This window comes from Myotis davidii, unplaced genomic scaffold (genome assembly GCF_000327345.1).
Source record: "Myotis davidii unplaced genomic scaffold, ASM32734v1 scaffold205, whole genome shotgun sequence".
Taxonomy (NCBI): domain Eukaryota; kingdom Metazoa; phylum Chordata; class Mammalia; order Chiroptera; family Vespertilionidae; genus Myotis; species Myotis davidii.
In genome coordinates this window covers 3,198,996-3,220,539 of record NW_006297573.1, presented here as the reverse complement: position 1 = coordinate 3,220,539, position 21,544 = coordinate 3,198,996, and the positions used below count along the sequence as shown (strand labels likewise).

General features: G+C 41.2%; 1 protein-coding gene across 1 annotated transcript in view; it reads right to left on the bottom strand.

Annotated features, from left to right (window-relative positions):
- AK4 (adenylate kinase 4) overlaps nucleotides 1-21,544 on the bottom strand; it is a 60,123-nt gene that overhangs the window by 28,340 nt on the left and 10,239 nt on the right. Inside the window, exon 2 of the mRNA XM_006773275.2 lies at nucleotides 897-1,016. Coding sequence (XP_006773338.1) covers nucleotides 897-1,016 — 120 coding nt within the window. The remainder of the gene's footprint in view (nucleotides 1-896; nucleotides 1,017-21,544) is intronic.

Genomic DNA, 21,544 nt, shown 5'->3' with positions numbered 1-21,544 from the left:
TTTCTGGTTTGTTTCGGTTCTATAATTGCAACAATGTATAACTACAGCTCTGACTCCAGCTCTTAGATCCCGGCTGGCTGAAAGCTGGTTTCTGGGGTTTTTTTTAGCTTCTATATTTGTTACAATGTTTCAAACTGCAGGCTCAGAGGCCTGCAAGGCAGGCGGGGACCGTTGGAGTCCTCCGTCACCGAAGCAAGCAAGCCTCATGTTAGTTTCAAGCTGCCTGGCTGCCAGCCGCCATCTTGGCTGGCAGTTAATTTGCATATCACCCTGATTAGCCAATGGGAAGGGTAGCGGATGTACGCTAATTACCATGTTTCTCTTTTATTAGATAGGATATCATGCCATCCCTCTATTTTTGCATAAATAATACGCAATATACGCTATACTACAACTAGCTTTGTTCACTTGGCAGTTTACATTGAGATCTATTCATATTATAACATAGGTACATACCAAATTTAAGACATCGCTATGATACTTAGATGGTTACCAATGTCTTGCTCTTTATAAATAATGCTGAAAATGAACATCCTTGAAGCTATATCTTTAGGCAAGAAATCAGTTTTTTGTTTCAGTTCTTTGCTGAAACAAAAAGTATAAAGACTGTTAAACTGTCCTCCAAAGGTTGTGCATTGTATACTCAACACTTATTTCCCACATACGCAATAAGAGATTTTCAAATTTTCTATCTTTGTTAATCTGACAAGTGAAAAATGGTAACTCCTGGCTTAAATTTTTGTGGCCTATTATGAATGAAAGAACCTCTGGTTTCAGGTATACTTATGACAACTTCATCATGGAAAGAAAAGGCATCATCAAACTGGAACAATAACAGAATTCTATTAGGAACAAGCTACTCCCAGAAACCCAGCTCACCCACGGGTCCCACTCACCGTCTAGCAGCCAGTGCTGATCCTGTCGGTTCTCCAGCTCCGACAGCATCATGCGTGTGATCACATGGTCTGGAACCAAACGGCCTTTCTCTATGTACTGCTTTGCCACATCACCAACTTCTGTGAAAAAGGCAGGAGAAAAGAGATTCTCAGAAAAAGCTTCAAAAATAAAAACCTTACAAACGCTTTTTGGACAGTTTTGCCTTCTCTCCCATTCCTCCTGGTTCATATGGGGGGTGGGGTTAGAGTTAAGTTTTAAATATTGCTTCAGTAATGGTGGCACTGTCTCCCTCTTGTCTCCCAAAGAATTATAAAAGCACCTCTTGATGAAATAAAAATAAAAGAATATATATTAGACATAACGTGAAAATAAGAGTAGGAAACAAAGTTGGAGCCTGGAAAGAGGGTGGTACACAAAAGGCCAGAAAGGAGTCCTGGCGACTCCCTGAAGGTGAGCCAAAAACTGGATCCTGAGCCTCCCAACAAGTTATGGTAACAAGGAAACGTGATCAACCACACAGCACACAGTGTACAGAAGATTGAAGGAAGCTGCGAAGCACAACCATTCCTTAGCGACCAAAAAAAAACCAAAAAAACAAAAACAAAAAAAACATTTCCACTGTTCTTCTAGAAAGAATGCTGGGTAGTACACACAACAGGTCTATATCTTCTCTGGGGCCCCGGATAAGCAAACAGCACCTTGCTGACATAACTGTGAAAGAAACTAACTCAGTGTCATCAGTGGAATGCCAAGTTCATAAAAGAATGAAAAATTTTTAATTATTTTTCAAGAAAAAATGCTTCTATCTTAATTTAAAATAACAATTCCTTACTTGTAGAAGTTGTGAGTTGGATTCAGCAGAACAAATGATCAGTTTAAATTGTTTAAATGTCTATGCACTGAGTTTTTATTTAACCAAGATGAAGTCATCTGCTCTCCAGGGAACTGTTAGTGAACCATGAGGAGTCACATCCTCCACAAGCCAATGAAGTTCTTATAGAAACATAAAGCAGCTTTATATTACTGGGGGCAAGGGGGGGATGGGAGCTCAAGAATCATTTCCCCCCACCTTCACCTTGAATTTAAGGTAGAGCCTTTCCTTCTCAAGGCTGAGTCTACTCCTAACTCCCAGGTAGAGCCTTTCCTTCTCAAGGCTGAGTCTACTCCTAACTCCCAACTTCCACACTGCAACATGAGCTGTGAAGAGCTCCGTATCACTCCATCACTCCTACTGGACCAAAGTAGCTCAGTTAGGCCCCAGGAGACGCGTATTCAATAACTCCCTGAAGAAGCAGAACGCTAAAGACAAGCACATTCCTGAATGTGGCTGAACATGAATGGGAAAATACTGACTGATTGCGTACTACATAACAGGTAATATTCTAGAGAGGTTGCAGTAAAGAAAAGTACTGATATTTAAGCAGTGTTAATTTCCTTAAGAGCAACACTAGCGATCATTAACTTAATACATCCTATGCTCCTTTAACTGAATGCATACTATGTTCCTTTAAGTATTATATGTGTCATTTCATTTCGTCCTCATATATCCTCACCTTCACCTAGGAGGTAACAGCCGTTTTTTTATGACAGCTTTTTGAGACATACCACAACACAAAATTCACCATTTTATAACGTACAACTCAGTGGTGTTCAATACATTCTCAGTATTGTGCAATCATCACCACTACCTAATTCCAGAACATTGAATCAACCCCAGAAAGAACCCCTGCACCCATCAGCAGTCACTCCCCATCTCTTCCTCCCACTAGCATGCAGCAACTACAAACTGGCATTCTGTCTGTAAAGATTGGCCTATTCTGCAACATCTCATAAACAGAATCACACAACATGTGGTACTTTGTGTCTGGTTTCTTTCACTTAGCAGAATGATTTCAAGGTTCACTCATGGTGTAGCACTGGAGTCCTCAAACTACGGCCTGCAGGCCACATGCAAATACAAATATTGTATTTGTTCCCGTTTTGTTTTTTTACTTCAAAATAAGATATATGCAGTGTGCATAGGAATTTGTTCATAGTGTTTTTTTTAAACTATAGTCCAGCCCTCCAACAGTCTGAGGGACAGTGAACTGGCCCCCTATTTAAAAAGTTTGAGGACCCCTGGTGTAGCATATCTCAGTACTTTGTTCATTTTTACGGCCGAATACTATTCTTCCGTTGTACTGATAGAACATATTTTGTTTAGCTATTTGTTCATTGAGGAACATTTGAGTTGTTTGTTTCCACTTCAGGGCTATGGTGAATAATGTGGCAATGAACATTCGTGCAGAAGTCCTGGTCTGAACATATGCTTTCAGTTCTCTTGAGTAATACCTGTAGGTAATACCTGTAGGGTATGTTCTGTATCTGAAAAATCACTTTCATAGTAGGCTTGGAGTAACTGACAAGTTTGGGGCTGTCCTACTCTGCAATAGGCAGGCCAGCCAGCCCCAGAGCCCTATTCTTAGGCCCATTTAACAAACCTTAAGGTAGATATAAACAAGTACACAGCTTCCAAGGTGAGAGACCAAGATGTGAAATGGCGCCAGACATCCCATGAGGAAAGAGTAGGTAGCGGCTTCTTTGGAAAAGAGAAGACCCAGAGAAGGACATGATAACAATTTACCCATGGCCTGATACTCGATACGTGGGAAAGGCTTTATTTTATTCAAAGCCTAGGATTTAGAATTAGGATTAGTAGTGGGAATTTCAAGTGGTTCCAAAAAGTTGCCTAAGGAAATGTCTGAATGGAGACTCAAACACTGCCTAGGAATGGCTACTGTAGAGGGATTATGACAACTGGACTCGGGATTGGGCAACATGGTTTTCCAACTATTTTTGGCAGCCTTGGCTCTTCTCAGGCAGGATAGGTATGTCCTCAATCTGATTCCAAAATCAAACTTCCACCACATCTCTCAATCCTTACCATGAAAACCTGGAAAGGTCAACAGCCAGAGCAAAATGGATTTAATAATATATCTACATCTGAATGAAGACCTTCTCAAAAGCAAACAGTAATACAATGTGGGTCAGGAGATAGAAGCCCATTCCAGGAAACATGACCTTCACCTGCCCAGGTCAGTTTGCTTGGAAGAAAAGCAATATTATTAAGTGCTAATGCTAGCACATTTGGATACAACACATGGCTGCTCCAATCTTTCAAGTAGAATTCCAAAGAAAGGCTGCAGACAAGCACACAGTGTCTTTTTGTTCTGATTCCCTATAAATTAAGGGCAAACTGGACAGAGCTGGACAAGTGTTCACAAAGCAGCAAATTCCCCAAGATGACTAGCCAAATCACCAGAAACAGATAACAACTCAATGTCCTTTTACTTTTTTAAGTATTTTTATTGATCAGAGGAAGGGAGAGAGAGAGACAGAAGCATCAATGATGAAAGATAATCATTGAATTATTGATCAGCTCCTCCTGTAAGCCCCACATCGGGGATCAAACCCACAACCCAGGCATGTGCCCTGTTGACGCTCAACCACTGAGCCATGCCGGCTGGGCTCAATGTCCTTTTAATTGTTCATGCAGAAAATACTGAGAATAAAAGAACCCTGTAAAAAACAGCTTGATTCCCTCATAGTGCTGCCTAGAATCAGGAGAAACCATTGCCATTCCCAGGATCAGCCCTTCTTCAAAAGGTCATTGAAAATGCCAAAGCACACACACGCACCATCTGAGGAGTGGTCAAAATGAACTATCGCTTTGTGGTTCTGCCAGCTACAAGTTCCTTATCCCCCCACTCTTAAGAATATTTTGACACTGAAGTAGTTACTTGAAAAAGATTAATAAAACAAAGAAAAACTTCATTCTATAAACTATTTATCCTTGAAATCACTTTGATGAATCTCTTTGGATTAAAAAAATAATAATAAGCTTTTAAAAAAATCTTGGTTAAGAGATTGATACCAAGGACCTTTAGAGGTGAGAATTATGGACGAAACTCCTAATTTTAGGGGTTTTTTGGGGGGGTACTTAACTCAATGACTCATTTCAGATGTCCAGTATCCACCCTCCAGATGGCCTAGCTTAAAAGCAGGCTTTCTTTTCCTTCACAACAAAAAGACATGGTCTTAAATCATTCTGTGACACTTGCTATTGGTAAGTATGAAGAACATTCTGAGTCATACTTCCTGGGTTCAAATTCTGACACTGCCATGGACAGGCTTTTAAGACTTTGGTCACATTGTGTGTTTTGGCCTCACTTTCTTCATCTATAAATAGGGAATGCCCACCACCTACGATTGTTTTAAAAGTTGTATGTGGTTCATATGTGGTAAAGGACTTGGAATAATACCCCTTTGCAAATTTCACTCAAGGATATGGAGATCGTCTTTTGCTCGTCTATGGCAGGTATTGTTCTCAGTGGTTTATATACATGAACCCATTTAATCCTAATATCTAGGAAGTCGATGTTATTATTTTCCCCATTTCATAAATCAACTGAAGCACAGAGGTCAAATAACTTGCCCAAAGTAATTCAGCTAATAGATGGTGGAGCCAGAACTCAAACTCAAGCAGGCTGGTACCAGAGTTCCTTTTCTTTACCACTCGTCACACTACATTATCTCTGAATGTTTGTGAGCATTTCCTTGAACACAAGCACTTTGAATGTTAGAGTACGTGTGTGATTTGTGATTTATAAGAAATATAGATGGTCCAAAGTAAGGCTAAGAGCTCCCCAGTGCCTTGGAATTTCCTGAGCTGTAAGAGCATGGGAGCATCTTTCATTATAATATTTGGTCTCTTGTCCTTAGTTCCTGAAAATGTTCCGGAGCCCTAAAAGTGAAATGGTGTCTTGTTATTCATAACAAGCCTCTTCCCACAACTGGGTTTATAATAATGGGATAACTGTTGGAAAGCACCTAAGGGTGGGCACTGGTTGCCAGAGGAACAACCATGAAGAGAGGGGTATACTTTCACTCCCACCCCCTGATTTCCTGGAAGGGGAGAGGGGCTGGAAGTTGACTCAGTCATCAGAGGCCAATGAGTCGATGAGTCAGGCCTATATAATCTGCCTTCATAAAAACCCAAAAAGAGGGGGTTCAAAGAGCTTCCAGGCTGGGGAACCATAACACTTCAATGTGCCAAACCCCAAACTCCATGAGGACAAAAGCTCCTTTGTTCAGCACCTTACTCTCTGTATCTCTTCATCTGGCTGCTGATTTGTATTCGTTAATATATTTTGTAATAAACTGATAACCTAGTAGATAAATGGGTTTCCTTAATTATGTGACCTGGTCTAGCAGCAAAACCCAAGGCAGAAGTTGTGGGAACCTCTGATTTTTGTCAGGTCAGAAGCACAGGTGACCAACTGGCCTGACAATCTGAACTAGAGGGTGGACTTACAGGACTGAACCCTTTAACCTATGGGATCTGACCCTGGCTCCAGACAGACAATGTCAGAATTGAGTTGAAATGTAACACACACCAATGCTGGAGGTTGGGTGCAGAACCTTTTAACCTTCTGGAATAGTGAGGTCCCTGTCTAAAGGGACAAGAGCATAGTGAGAAGTGAGTTTCTTTGTGAACTCTGGCAAAAATTACCTACTCAGTGATAGTCTGCCCCGTGGGGAAATACCTGGTCCTGCTCTGTGCAACCACTTTGCTCTCAGTAGGCACTATATCTTCAACTAAATAAACAAATAAATTTACAGCATGTATTTATTTGCAGCTACTTCCTACCAAACTCTAAGTACCCTGCAATCCTGTACCTACTAATTAATCAACCCCCTCCTCTCCCCAGGGCCCTCTCCCTCATCTAATCCATCCCCCACACAACTTCCAGAGGAATTTTCCCAACCCACAAGTCAGCACAGGTCACTTCCTCCTCCAACACCAACAATGCATTCCCTGACCTACAGGATGGCATGGAAACTCCTTAGGCTAGCATTCAGAATCACTTCCATCTGGCCTGGAAGCACTACTCCTCAAACCTCACCTCCCACCACAGAGTTCCTTTATCCCTGACCCTTTCGCTGTGCCAGGCACAAGCTGAGAAACACTGTTCTCCCTTCCCTCAAGCAGTGTACAGTCTCATGGAGGAAAGGCAGGTCAGGAGGGAGGCAGTGCTCTGAGGTGATGTGCCCAGGACAGGGACACAGAGGTAGACACCTCGATCCACGCTCAGACCCAAGGAAAGCTTCCCATCCTAGAGCTGGAATTTGAAGGGCTAGCAAAAGTTGGCTGAAAGAGGTATCCTTCAAGTACTACATGCGCCAACCACCTCAGAGCCATGAATTTTCTACTTCCTTCAGAGTAGTAATCCCCTCTTCCACCAGAACCTAGGCTGAAGCTAGTCTATACGTGATTGTGTACAGATTAGAAAAAAGGTGCCCCCTTGGGAAGATGCCCACTTCCCCAGACTCACTCAACTGTGTGCCAGGAAACAGCTTGGTGTACAGAACCAAACTGGACTACAGGCCCCATACATACCCCTTAGCCAGGTGCCCTGCCACATCCCTGTACAACCATATGTGGTTGTACCTGTACCTACATCTCACTCTTCTTGTTAAGGGAGATTGTTTACATATCCTCCATACCAGATCATAATCCCCTTGAGGGCAGAGTCAATTTTAAGGATCAATAAGGGCCATTCTACTTGAGATACTACTTGAAGATACTATCATATCTTCAGGCTCTGTTTTCCTGTACCCAAGGTCCTACAAATTATTAAACTCCTTTCACTACATCCCCTGTCATATCTTCAGTCTACTGTATTGTTCAACAGTCATGATAATCATAGTTGTGACTTTTAAGGCAATAAAAACTCAGAAAAACCATCTCAACCACACAGTGAGGATTATGAACAGCAATGTTTCCTTTAAATGTTATCTTATGGCCTTAATTTTTGCCAGGCAGGCCTTAAACAACTGAGTAGAATAAATTTATTGAATTAAGCAACATTCTGTTATCTGATCAGTCCGCATACATGAACGTTTAGTTCTCACAACTATTGCTTCAGCTTATTCAAGCTGGTGCAGAAAGATCATTACCATAGGTTGCATTTGGATCCCAAGCCTGACCTCCTAACAAAAAAGATCTGTTCATACAAGAGATGCTTGCTCCTCCTGAAGCTACCTGACATTTTTAAACGCCCACAAAATGTGTATGAGTCAACTTTTAAAGATGTCTGAGCTTACGACTCCAAAATATTCTCTAACTAAGGAAGCAGAAAGTTTATCACCCCAAGTGAGGTTTATACTAGACTAGACCACCCAAAAACACATGCTGCCTATCTTTTGAGCCGTCTCTCCTTCTGGGTGTCTGGGTGATACAATCTTTACCCTAAAGGTTTTCTGATAAATCACAAGACATTAGGGATTGTAAACTATTTCTAAAGAAGGTAAGGATAGGTTTATAATTTACTTAATACAAAATAATACTATAAAGTAAACTATAAAGCAAGACTTTAATCCTTTTCATTCTTTGTTCCTTTGCACATCAGACTAAGATCCCTAAGTCAGTGATCATATGTCACTCCTGAGGAACAGTGACCCCACACAGAGTACACCTGTCTTCAATACCTTTTTGCTATTAATCTTAGAGTACAATATTTAGCTCATCATAAGGTATATTAACCAAAGGAAATTGTAGCTAAAGTTATTTGAATCTATGACCTATATAATTAATCATTTCCTAAGTCAAAAGAAGGTCAATAGAAAAAAATTTAACCTAGATTTGAACCCAAATTCATGTAAAGTACAAATGTGTATCTCTTTACCACTAATTGTGAGATTAAACACATAATTATGATGTGATTTTTTTTATAAAGGTACAATTGACATAATATTAAATTAGTTTCAGGAATAAACATAATGATTTTATATTTGTATATTAAATACAGAATAATCAACACAATAGGTATAGTTAACATCTGTCATCATCAATTATTTTTCTTGTGATGAGAACTCTTAAGATCTACTCTTAGCAACTTTCAAATGTGCAATACAGTATTATTAACTATAGTCACCATGCTGTATATTGCACCCCCATGATTTATTTACTTTATAACTGGAAGTTGGTACCGTTAACCCCCTTCACTCATTTTGCCCACCCTCATTATTACACACCTCTGGCAACCATCAATCTGTTCTCTGTATTTATGAGCTTGGTTTTTTTGTTTTGTTTTTAATATATATTTTTATTGATTTCAGAGAGGAACGGAGAGGGAGAGAGAGATAGAAACATCAATGATGAGAGAGAATCAGTGATCGGCTGCCTCCTGCACGCCTCCTACTGGGAATTGAGCCCAAACCCAGGCATGTGCCCTTGACCAGAATGGAACCCAGGACCCTTCAGTCTGCAGGCCAATGCTCTATCCACTGGGCAAACCAGCTACGGCTTTTGTTTTGTTTTTTAAATACCACATATAAGAGACCATTCTACTTGACTTATTCTTGTTATCTGCCTTTTGATCATGGGAAGATGCACTTTTAAAACACTGAAATGGCTTCATCATGAGGCAGAGTTAGCATGATATAAGGAATTACCATCAGACTGGGAATCGAGAATCTTGGCTGTCAGTTCTGCTTCCGCAAGACTGCACACATCAGTGTGCTTCATTTATTGTGCCCTCAAGCTTCCTCCTCTGCATGAGAGAGCTGGACCCCTCTACCTCTATTCATCAGAGAATTCCAATTCCCAGTACCTGGCTTTGTGGGCAGGTGGGAAGGTAAGTGGACTAGCTTTCCCAGTATGCCTCAAACTACACTAGTGTTCTTTTATTTGTTTATTTTTGTTGCTAATCCCTCATCCGAGGATATCTTTTCCATTGATTTTTAGAGAGAGTAGAAGGTGGCGGGGAGGAGGGAGAGAGAGAGAAACATCAATGTGAGAGAGACACATTGATTGGTTGCTTCCCCAACACGCCCTGAGCAGGACCAGTGATTGAACCTGCAACCCAGGTACATGCCCTTGACCTGGAATCAATGGGCTGATGCAACCCTTCCATCCATGGGCTGACACTCTAACCGCTGAGCACACCGGTCAGGGTACACACTCATGTCCTCTTAATCATGAGATTCCACCTCTGCAGTGATGTAAGGGACCTCAGAGGTTAAGAAAAATCTCCTTGCTTTCACGGGCAGCCAAGGCATGGATCATTAAACCCATTCTAGGTGTGAGGAGTGGAGTCCGGACCAGAACTCCAACCTGAATCATCTGTCAGCGTTCTATCATTCCTTGCCTGGAAGACTTCTGGAATAAGGGCCAATGCTTTGTGACGCCTCTTTGCTCTTTTCTCTCTAGCCAGACTGGATATTTACACTCCATCTAATTTTGTAACTTCAGGTCCAGAAACGTGTTGGCAGTGGGTGTGTTTCTATAATAGCCAAGATAAAAATATGCATGGCCAAAAGCCACGACGACTTTGGGTAAGGAAGCGGCTAGCATTACTGAGAACGACGGTGACACAACATCAAAGCACAAAGGCTATCCAGCAGATTCTTCCTCCGTAACCTTTCTCATTCCACCAGCAGGTTCATTACTATTTGACCCTCCACACTGATTCAAAGGCTAAAACAGTGCAGTAATCCCGTTTTAAGATGTTAAATAAATCATGAAAGAGTTGGGGTTACATAAGCTAAAAAATATTGGATGTCCTACATCAGGAGTATTTTCTTGGCCCAGAATAGGAACACATGCACTCATAAGTACACCATGAACATCTGGTGTAGGACCATGTGCCGCCTTATATAAGCAGCAAAGGAGAAAAAGCAGATTGGGATGGAGGCAACAGACGCCGGGCAAGGGAACAAGTGGGAAAAGGCAAGTCATCTGAAAGATCTGCCAAGATTATAGATGAGTTTTAGACCCAAAATGCTTAAGCATCTCCTCAAGCCCATGTTCTGTGAGTCTGCTCTGATGTCCACCAGGCACTTTCAGTCCTGAGGAGCAGGGCCATACTTCAAATTTCTTGAGCTCTCTAGATTTTCTCTGCCTCCCCTATAACCTTATCACAAACCCATTACCATCCCATTCAGAGGGCAGGGAGGAATTTCACTTTTAAAGCAACCCAAAAAGAAATTCCTTCCCATTGCAGAAGGCCTGGTGTGTGGGTCTGGCTGTGCCAGACACCTTTTCAGCTGCCTCTCCGTGCAGGTTCTTGGCTGCAGATCAGCTCCAGGGAAGCTGCTGTTTCCTCCAGTGCCATCTGCTCAGACGATGGGCTGCTACTGCTGCCATGAGGGACTGTCCTCCATCCCTGCCTCCCTCCCTCAGTCATAGCTCCCTGGCAATGCTCTGGTGGAGAACTACAAGGACACCAAAGATGTGCCATGCTCACCAGCCTCCCAGAGCTGGCAGCAGACCTCCCTGCAAACAAAGGGAAAGCGAAGGAGACATAAAGCTGATGCTAACATTCTTTTCTGATAGGGCTCCTGGTGGGGGCATAAGGTCCACTGGGTAGGGTGACATGTAACCATCCTTTAACACCCAGCAAGAATAATAATAATGTCAAAGGGCAGCCACTATGAAAATCAGTATGGAGGTCCCCCCGCACAAGTTAAAAAATAGAAGTACTTCTGGATATTTATCCAAAGAAAATGAAAACATTAAGTCAAAAATTATGTGCACCCCCATGTTCCTTGCAGCCAAGATATTGACAATAGCCAAAGTATCAAGCTGCGTATTTACAGGACATGAAAGTTACCTAAGTCTCAGGGTGGTGATGCGGTTCCATCTTGGGCCGAGAGAAAAATTTATTTCAACATTATAGGTCATTTTTTAAAAAAATTAAAACAAACACACCAAAAACAAAACAAACAAAAACACTGGGCCAAGCCTTACTGTGATCCCTTGTATGCATTATCTCATTTAATTCTTAGAACACTAAGAGGGTAGTGCCATTATTAGTCCTGGTTGTAGTGGAAGAAATAGAGATATGTAGTGCTTGCACAACTTGCTGGCCGGCTGCCCAGACAATGCGATCCCACAGACTGCACTCTTAACACATGCCCTACAGTGGGGAGTCTTCCCAGGCCCAGCCTCCAAAGCATTCCTCCATTTCCTCAAGCAATTAATTAGTCTCTTCCTCCAAATTACTCCCACACTGGAATCCTCTGTTCAACCAACCACCTTCTCCCCTTCTGGACACCTTAGAGTATGTCTTGTTCACCTGAGTGACTTAAACTAAGCCTCAGGGAGCTAAGGATACCTTCAATCATTTTTAAGTTGAATAAGTGAATAAAGATGGATTGGGGTTTTTTGTGTGTTTTTTTAAAGAAAAGCAAAATAAAATGTTGCAAGAAAAAATAAACATTAAACATGAGGATCTATCCTAGGCAAAGGGAAACAGTCTTTTTTTGTTGTTAATCCTCATCCAAGGTTATTTTTCCATTGAATTTTAGAGAGTGGACAGGATAGGGAGAGGGAGGGAGGGAGGAAGTGAGGGAGGGGAGGGAGAGAGAGAGAGAGAGAATTGATACCTGAGACACATTGATTGGTTGCCTCCCATACCCTCCCCTCCCCCCTCCAACCAGGGCTGGGGATGGAGCCTGCAACAGAGGGGTTAGTAGTGAAGAGGTAAACTGTTCTGGATAAGAAAGTATTGGAGGATTGAAATCTGGGAGACAGAAAAAGAACACATTCTCCAGAAAGGAAAAGAGCAAGAAGTTAACAAGTTGAACTCTAAGTTAGGGGAGGGTTCAGAGGTAGAGGAATGTATAGGGAATGACTGACAGGTCATAGGGCAGATGTGTTTAATATGCCATGTCAAGAGGTTGCCTATGCCAGACTCTAATCCCTATCACCCACACACCCTCCATACAAGCGCTTTATATTGGGGGTCCTTTAGGAGAGGAAAATAAAGGTAGTCTCCAACACAGGTGAAGGAGAGCAGAAAAGGGCAGCCCTTACAAGAAAAGACTTGCAAGCAGAAGTGAAGAATTCCAGAAGCATGAAAGCTAAGAAAGAGGTGATTGGGGAGAGGTGCATAGTCAGTGGAGTGGAGTAGAATACTATGTGCCTTCCATGCAGGTGATGGGGACCCAAGCCTTTCTAATGCAAGAGATAAAGCTGGAGGACCAGCCACATGACACAACTGTTAGCCAGTGTCACCAGTCACTCCCACTGTAAGAGCACATCTGCTCCCACCCAGTGCAATCAATCCCTTGCTACACCTCATAATGACGTAAAACTAACAACCAGGATTTTGGTTTGCAAATCTCTAACTCAGTCCAAGCTGGCCCCAGGACAGAAGTAGTGAGAAGGAAGAGGAAGCATTGGATTTCATTTTGCAACTCAGGAAGTCCTACTTCACTAACTAATCTAAAGATGAGCTGCTAAATTACCCAATAGGAAACATTAAACCCTGCCCATTAAACCAAGGATCACTTTCAGGGTAAGACAATCCATTTGCACAGTGGCTTCTATTCCATGAGTTCCTAGATATCTGAGAATATTTCCTTCACGAATCAAACTGCACTGGCCCCTGGATTTCAACCTCTAAGCTTCTTCTATACTCACATCTCTATATCTTCTTCTGCTACATAGTGCTATTCCAAATAGCACTTACAGGAAATTGAATACTGCACCAGATATACTAATTTTAGACTCACTTTAAAACTTTCACTCTTTCTCCACCTGCCAAATGACAGGAGGAAAACAAAGCAGGCATATGTAGTTCAGCTGCCACAGCTGTGCTCTAAAAATTGGTACAAAGAAGGTGACATACATTCTGTTTGAGACAATCATTTCCATCCCTGTTTGTTGTTAACAAATTGAACTGGAGTCTCTAAAAATAATCAAACTCACTCTGACCGGTGTGGCTATGCCAAGATTTCGGGTTGGACCCCAGGTAGGGGGAGTGCAGGAAGCAGCAGATGGATGTTCTGCTCTCACATCAATGTTTCTCTCTCTCTCTCTCTCTCTCTCTCTCTCTCTCTCTCTCTCTCTGCCCCTCTCTCCCTTCCCCTCTCTCTAAAAATCAATAAAAAGATTTTGGGGGAAAATAATCAAACTCATGCAGTTGAGTCAGCTAGCCACAGCAAGGCAGTAATGTCTGGCAGTAGCCAACAAAATAAAGTTGTGTTTTAAACTCATTCTAGTTCTCAAGTACATTCTTTGCAATCTAAAAAAAAGAGAAAAGGACAGCCCTGGCTGGTTTGGCTCAGTAGATAGAGCATCAGCCTGTGGACTGAAGGGTCCCAGGTTGGATTCTGGTCAAGGGCACATGCCCAGGTTGTGGACTCAATCCCTACTAGGAGGTGTGCAGGAGGCAACCGATCACTGATTCTCTCGCATCATTGATGTTTCTAGCTTTCTCTCCCTCTCCCTTCCTCTCTGAAATTAATAAAAATATATTTTTTAAAAATAAAACAAAAAATAAAAATAAAGGAGAAAATTCAGATAAATTTAAATCAAAGCCAATGATAGCAGCTATAATGATTATTAGTTTATTCACCTCCACCTACTTTATACAAAGCATCAACAACATCCAGTTCACATAAGAGCAACTATTTCTACTACTTTGTGCAGAAAGTATCAGTGAATAAATCTGTGTCAAAAAGAAAAAAAAGATCAAAGAGAGAATTGGAGGGAGAGAGGGAAGGAGGGAAGGAGGAAGAGACACCACGGCAATGGGGATGATGCCCCAACAGATAACAGCTGCCTTGCCTTGTGTGACACTTGGACTGCCAAGAATAAAGCTTTAAAAAATTGTTTCTGCAACATTTTTCCTGCCTTTCAAGGGCCACTAATTATAAAACAGATTTCTAAGACATGTTTATAATCAGGTCTACGTAACTGAAAGAAAATCGGAATAGATGCAGATTTACAGAAAGATTCTATCATCATAATTTAACTTCTAGAAACACCACTTCCCACCCACTTCCCCCAGCCCTAGTGGGTGGAGTCCTGGCTCCTATCACTTAGAGCATCTCGAACAGACTAACAGTAGTTCCAGCTATGGTTCAGCCACCAGCTGTGGCTGTCTTTCACAACCCTGGCCATCAAGGACAAGCAATATTTCAGTGCTGTTTGGCTTGGCTAGGTTCCTCCAGACATAAGCTAAGTGTTCCCATTTTTTATTCTCTGGGATTTGAGCTCCAGCAGAGTTTGAAACATGACATTCAGAACCTAAAACTGACCTTGATTATAAGATTTTGACTGGCACTGAGACAACTAATAGAAATATCTATGTTGGGAGAAAATTAATCCTTCCACTAGGCTCTTAGAATTCATTTCCTCTACAGAATATCATAGCGATTAATGTATAACAAAATCTGCCACCCCAAAATATGCCTTTTGAGATATTGATCATTGTAAGCTGGTTATTTTCAAGAAACGAACTCAGGAAAAACCATTGACCTTCCCCCTGTCTAAAAGGAATTTAGACAGAGGACCTGCTCCAAGAAGGAACTATTATCAGAGATAACTATAGTTTAACATGAACAAAGTGTGATAGGGAGGAATCTAACAAGTCCTCCCAGTTCCCATGGTCAAGATGATCCAGCAAATATTATTTACCAAATATGTGCTTTTCAATCTCCATGTGAATTGCCTTCCGGCCCTTTGAAGTCCCAAATCACAACTCCTTCCCCACTCTCCTTGGCTCACAATGGCATATAAGCCTTTAACTGCCCCATCTGTTCTTGGGTCTCATATTCTTAGGGAACCTTCCCATATGTACATATGCAATAAATCTGGTCTTTCTCTTGTTAATCTGTCTCATGTTAGTCTGATTTTGTCCAGCCAGAAGAACATAGAAGGGCAGCTGGAAACCCACTACCAACAACAAACACTAACACACTGGCCTGCTAGTTGGGTGAGATGAGTGGGGCACTCAACTTGGGGGGCGGGAATTGAAGGGGGGGAACACATCCAGTAATCAAGACAAATAACATTTTGTTGCAATATTTTAAAGTATCAAAATACCAAATAACCACGATGAAAGGCTATGAAAATTTTTAAATAAAGACAGGATCCAACCCTGCACTTGTACAACTCACTGACTATATCCTAATCTCAGTCCTACTGAATCTAGTGTTTACTTAAAATATTGGTATTAAAAATTGAGATACATGTACACAATAGAATACTACTTGGCCATAAAAGGGAAGGAAATCTCACCCTCTGTGACACCATGGATGGACCTGGATAATATTATGCTAAGTGAAATTAGCCAGTCAGAGGAAGATAAGTACCATATGACTTCTCTTATATGTGGAATCTAATACTCAAAATAAAACAGAAACAGATTCAGATACAGAGAACAGACTGAAAGCTGTCGGGGCGGGGGAGGGGAGCTGGATGAAAAAGATAAAGAGATTTAGCAAAAATAAAACAAAAGGGGTTGTTGGAGATAGAAGAGGGTAAGAGGGGAATAAATGGTTATGGGAGGAGACTTGACTTGGGGTGGGGAACACACAATACAATATACAGATCATGTATTATAGAATTGTACACTTGAAACCTATGTAATTTTATTAGCCAATGTCTCCCAAATAAATTCAATAAAATTAAATTTAAATTTAAAAGCAATAAATAAAAAACAAGTAAAATACTGGTATTTTCATTTTATTGCATTAAACTATTACTTATTGAATTTTGGTACCCCCTTAAATTTTTCACTCAAGAAGACTGCCCACGCCCTGCGTCAGCCCTGCCACCACATATTAATACTCAGAGGAAACCCTATGAGGGAGCTCTACATTTACTCTCATTTATAAGTGAGTAAACAAAAGCAGCCACTTTGCCTAAGATCACAGAGCTAGGGGAGCCAAGTCAGATTCCAAACTCAGTATGTGGCTCAGAGCCCATGCTCTAAAGACACCATACTACCTCTCAGAGCTTTGCATCACTAAGGCATTCAACATAAATCTATACAGGCCTTAATTTTAGGAAATATGTGGAAAACAATCCAAATAAACTATAATTAATGGCAATTTGGGCAAATTTAGTCTTGACTTATTCATCTCTAATCAATGTTCTGCAATGTTTACACTGTGTTAATTCCACCAAGCTCCTGGAATTTTTCTAATTTAATCTTTAAATCTTTAGCCACCTTAACTCTTGGAATGAACCAAGGAGAGAGGGGATGTCTGGACCCTCACTTAAAAGGCCAAGATTATACAGCCCAGCCGTTGTGTCTCAGTGGTTGAGCATCAACCTATGCACAAGGAGGTTCATAGGTTTGATTCTTGGTCGGGGCACATGCCCAGGTTGTGGGCTTGATCTCCTGTAGGGGGTGTGCAGGAGGCAGCCCATCAATGATTCTCTCTCATCATTGATGTTTCCCTCTCTCTCATTCCCTCTCCCTTCTTCTCTGAAATCAATAAAAATATTTTTAAAAAATAAATAAGTGATAGTTTAAAAAAAGAGAAAGGACAGATTTGAGTGGCCTGAAGTAGCTGGTGCCAGTAATTAGGTTCTGAGATGAACCTGGTACATACCCTCAAATACTGTCAGTGTTAGGAGGCTAACTGAACTACAGTGTACATTGCAGGACAATGTTCACAAATACTCCCAAATAATGTGTTCATTTACAAAGAGGGCAGAATTTAGAAATAAATCCACTTCAGCTACAATGGTCTCACCACATTTAGGCAGATGTTAGTGGACATTGCCATCAAAAAGGGTCAGTGAAACAGGCTGAAAAAGAATCTGGAAATGATATCATGGGAAGAATGGTTGAGGGAACTAGGACTATTTTGCTTGTGGGAGGGAGGATGGGGGGGGACAACTTAAAAGTCAGGCAAGTGGTGCCTAGCAACTATTTTCAATTTTCTAAAGAATTAATGGATTTAATTTATGTGGCTCCAAGAGACTTAAGTTGGACAAGTAGATGACAGTTTATGGGTAGCAGTTTGAAGAAGTTGGCTTTCATCTCAGTATAAGGCGAAAATCTCCCAACAATTAGACCTGTCCAGCAATGAAAGAGCCTGATCCAGAGGAGGCAAGTTGGCTGTCAGCTGCTATAGAAAGGGTCCAAAGGATCCAGCACAGAATGGCCACTTGGACAGAAGGACTTAAAATCCCTTCCAACTCTAAGACATTAAGCAATGGAACAAATAATTAAACTTAACACATTCATTGTTATGCATAGTGTTTAGTTCCTAAAAACCCTAGAAAACTGAAACAAAGCCACGAGCTTACTGGAAAGGAGGTCTTACACTTTTATTTTATTCCAAGCTGAGATTCTTGATTTTTTTTTAAATTACTAAGCCACTGAAGTAATGAGAGTTAAAAATCTTCTACCATCTCCTCCCTCGGTGCTCCAGACACCTGCTTCCTCTTCTCTCCACTGATGGAAAGCTCACTCCTACATCAGGCTCTTTCCACATGCTGTTCCCTCCGTCCCCAAATCTTCACACATCTGACCCCTACCCTCATTCAGTGTGCAGCTTCAACATCACCTCCGGGAGACCTTCTCCAACTCCACAATCTAAAGCGGTCTTCCCCAGTCACTATCTGGCATTGCACTGTTGTGTTTTCTTCGTAGTTCTTACACAAGATATAAGGTATAAGACATAAGGAATACAAGGTTATCTTGATTATTTTTCCCTTGTATAGAGCACATCTTCCCTCCTGCCAAAAACATTTGTTGAACTGAACTGACACTAATGGATTTACTATTCAGATGGCAACAGACTATAACTAAAGTTATGAAACAGATCATCTTACAGGGAGGTGATAATGAATACCATATTATAAGTGCAGATTAGCAATAAAAGAAATGTCAGAGAGGAAAATGACATGTAGCTGCAACAGCTGTGGTAAAAGCTTCACGGAGGCGATGAACGGAAGATAGACTCTGAGAGATTAGTAAGTGTGAAAGGCATTACTGGAGAAAGGTACATCTGAACAATGCCCTCCCCTTCTGGTCCATGATGTTAACATTTCGCCCACACACATATGCTCCGCCATGACTCATGAGAACATAATACAGAACCTAGAACCCTAGATTGTAAGTGTCTTGTGGGTAGAAACCATGTTTTATTTTTCAATGGCTCCCTATACCTAATGTGGGCACAGAAAGGTCTACCAATTGACTAATGAAATATCAAATTCAAGTATTATTCCAGAACTCTTACCATTATGATAAAAAGCAACTTCTACCTCCCCACAATAACATATGGTTTCTGTGTTAGACCTCTTAGTCCTTTTTGGAGGAGGGAGAAGGAAGTCGATGTTTCCTTTTTTAGATGTTTAATGTTTTAGGGACACAAACCACGGACCTCTAGCCTACCCTTAACGAACCAGCTGAATCTCTGTGCACCTGCGGATAACTAAGCTGCAGTAATTCCTTGCCATCCACAGTCCCCGTGTGGCATTTATGAGACATGAATGGACATTTCACTAGTTACTGGAGTACCTGAATGGCAGCATGGGAAATTTTATCCCTAGCTACAGAGTCCCAAGTTTGAATGCAAGCTTCTCTACCAACTGGCTGTTGGACCCATGGCAAGTAACTCAACCTCTGAGGCCATTTCTTTCTTTTCAAAGTGACCTAGTAACAACAGCTCTGTAGATTTGTGTGTGGACTAAAAGATAATATGCACACAACAGCCAGTACCGGGCCTAGCACAGGCTTGACTCAATGCAAATGTTAGTTATAATAACCAAGTCACAAGAATTACAAAAAGTGCCAGCACCACCGGTTGCTGATCAAGAAGAAAGTGCTGAAGAACAGAAAAACAGTTGATTTCTAGATTCTTGGCAATTTGATGAGCAGGAGTAACTCTGCATTATTTCAATACTGTCACTCTCACTGGCTAAGTAAGGGATGCTTGACCTGTCATTTAACTAGTATAAGAATTCTTGAAATTTAGAAGTGAGGCTGTTAAAATATAATATCACCATCTACGCGGACTTTGTGAAGCTCTATAAATGAGAACTTCTGCGCCATAAAGGCCAATCTGTGAACCAAACTGCAAGTGTTGAAGGGGAAAGGCACAGAGTAATCCAAAGCCTCTATTACCTGCTCACGCTTTGAAAAACCAATGTAGTCTGCTGAAAGACAATAATACATGGATGTCATATCTAACACCCTGTGAAAGCATACTGTCTAAAACTGTACAAGACAAACATAATTTCCAAGTCTTTAAATCTCACAACTTGGACCACACAGAGTGCTGAAGAGCAGATGGTATACTATAATGCCCTTGAACAATATACTTGGTAGATTTTAAAGGAAATGGGCAATTCAATATGACGTATATAATGGGTGGATATATAGGTAATAGCCTAGTACTCGATTTACTAGTTTCATGATCAACTGCCATCACTTGAGTTCTAGGAAGTTTCAAGCAGGCATTTGAAAGTTTCATAAACTACGGTGGCACAGTGTTTGTGTGTACCTTAAAGATGAAGCCCAAACAATGGAAGCTGGAAAAGGTGATATGGAGCAGATACAATCCTTTCCTTTGGCACCACTCTAGCTCACCTGCAGTCACTTCACAGAGCATCCCAAAGGTAAAATTTTCCAAGGTCAAGCCAAAAGTCACTGTCCTATTTAAAACCCCTTCAATAGCTTTCCAGTGCCATAAAATAAAATCCAATCCTTTCCAGGACCCTTGCGGCTCATATTTGTTCATCGCTCTCACCTGACCTCTTTCCACATTCCCACTGCTCGTAAGGATCCAAAAATACTGCCTTCTTTCTGTTCCTCAAACAAGCTGTGCTTGTTTTCACCTCAGGCCCTTGGCCCTTGCTTCTCGCGCAAACACTTGTGATCCTAAATCAGTGATGGCGAACCTATGACATGTGTGTCAGAGGTGACACTCGAACTCATTTTTTTTGGTTGATTTTTCTTTGTTAAATGGCATTTAAATATATAGAAGTATTATCAAAAATATAAATCTTTGGTTTACTATGGTTGCAAATATCAAAAAATTTCTATATGTGACATGGCACGAGAGTTAAGTTAGGGTTTTTCAAAATGCTGTCACGCCGAGCTCAAAAGGTTCACCATCACTGTCCTAGATCATTGCATGTTCATCCCTATGGGTATTCATCTCTCAGAGAGAACTTTCCTAATCACACCACCTAGGATATAGCCACCTTAGCCCTCATTACTAACTGCTCACCATTTCATTTCCTTCATAACATATTATTCTATCTAATACTATACTGTTTTCTCCATATGGACTCATATGTCCTCTCAACTTCCTCATCCTCTCACTTTCTCTGAGGACTCGCATTTCTAAAAACAAATAGATATGAGTACGTAGTCAAAAAATATCTGCTGAATAAATGGAATAACAAATTAAAAATGCTTTTAAAGAGCCCTGGCCAGGTGGCTCAATTGGTTGGAATATCATCCTGTACACCAAAAGGTTGCAGGGTGATTCCTGGTCAGGGCACATACCTAGTTGCAGGTTCGATCCTCAGTCAGAATGTGTATGGGAGGCAACAGCTGATCAATGTTTCTCTCTCACATATCTCTCTCTCTCTCCTTGCCTCCCTCCCTTCCTCTCTCCCACTAAAGTCAATCAAAACATATCCTCGGCACCAACTCACACCATACACAAAAATAAACTCAAAATGGATAAAAGACTTAAACGTAAGACGGGAAACCATAAAAATACTAGAGGAATCCACAGGCAGCGAAATCGCAAACATATGCCGAAGCAATTTCTTCTCTGATAATGCTCCTTGGGCAATGGAAACTAAAGAGAAAATAAACAAATGGGACTACATCAA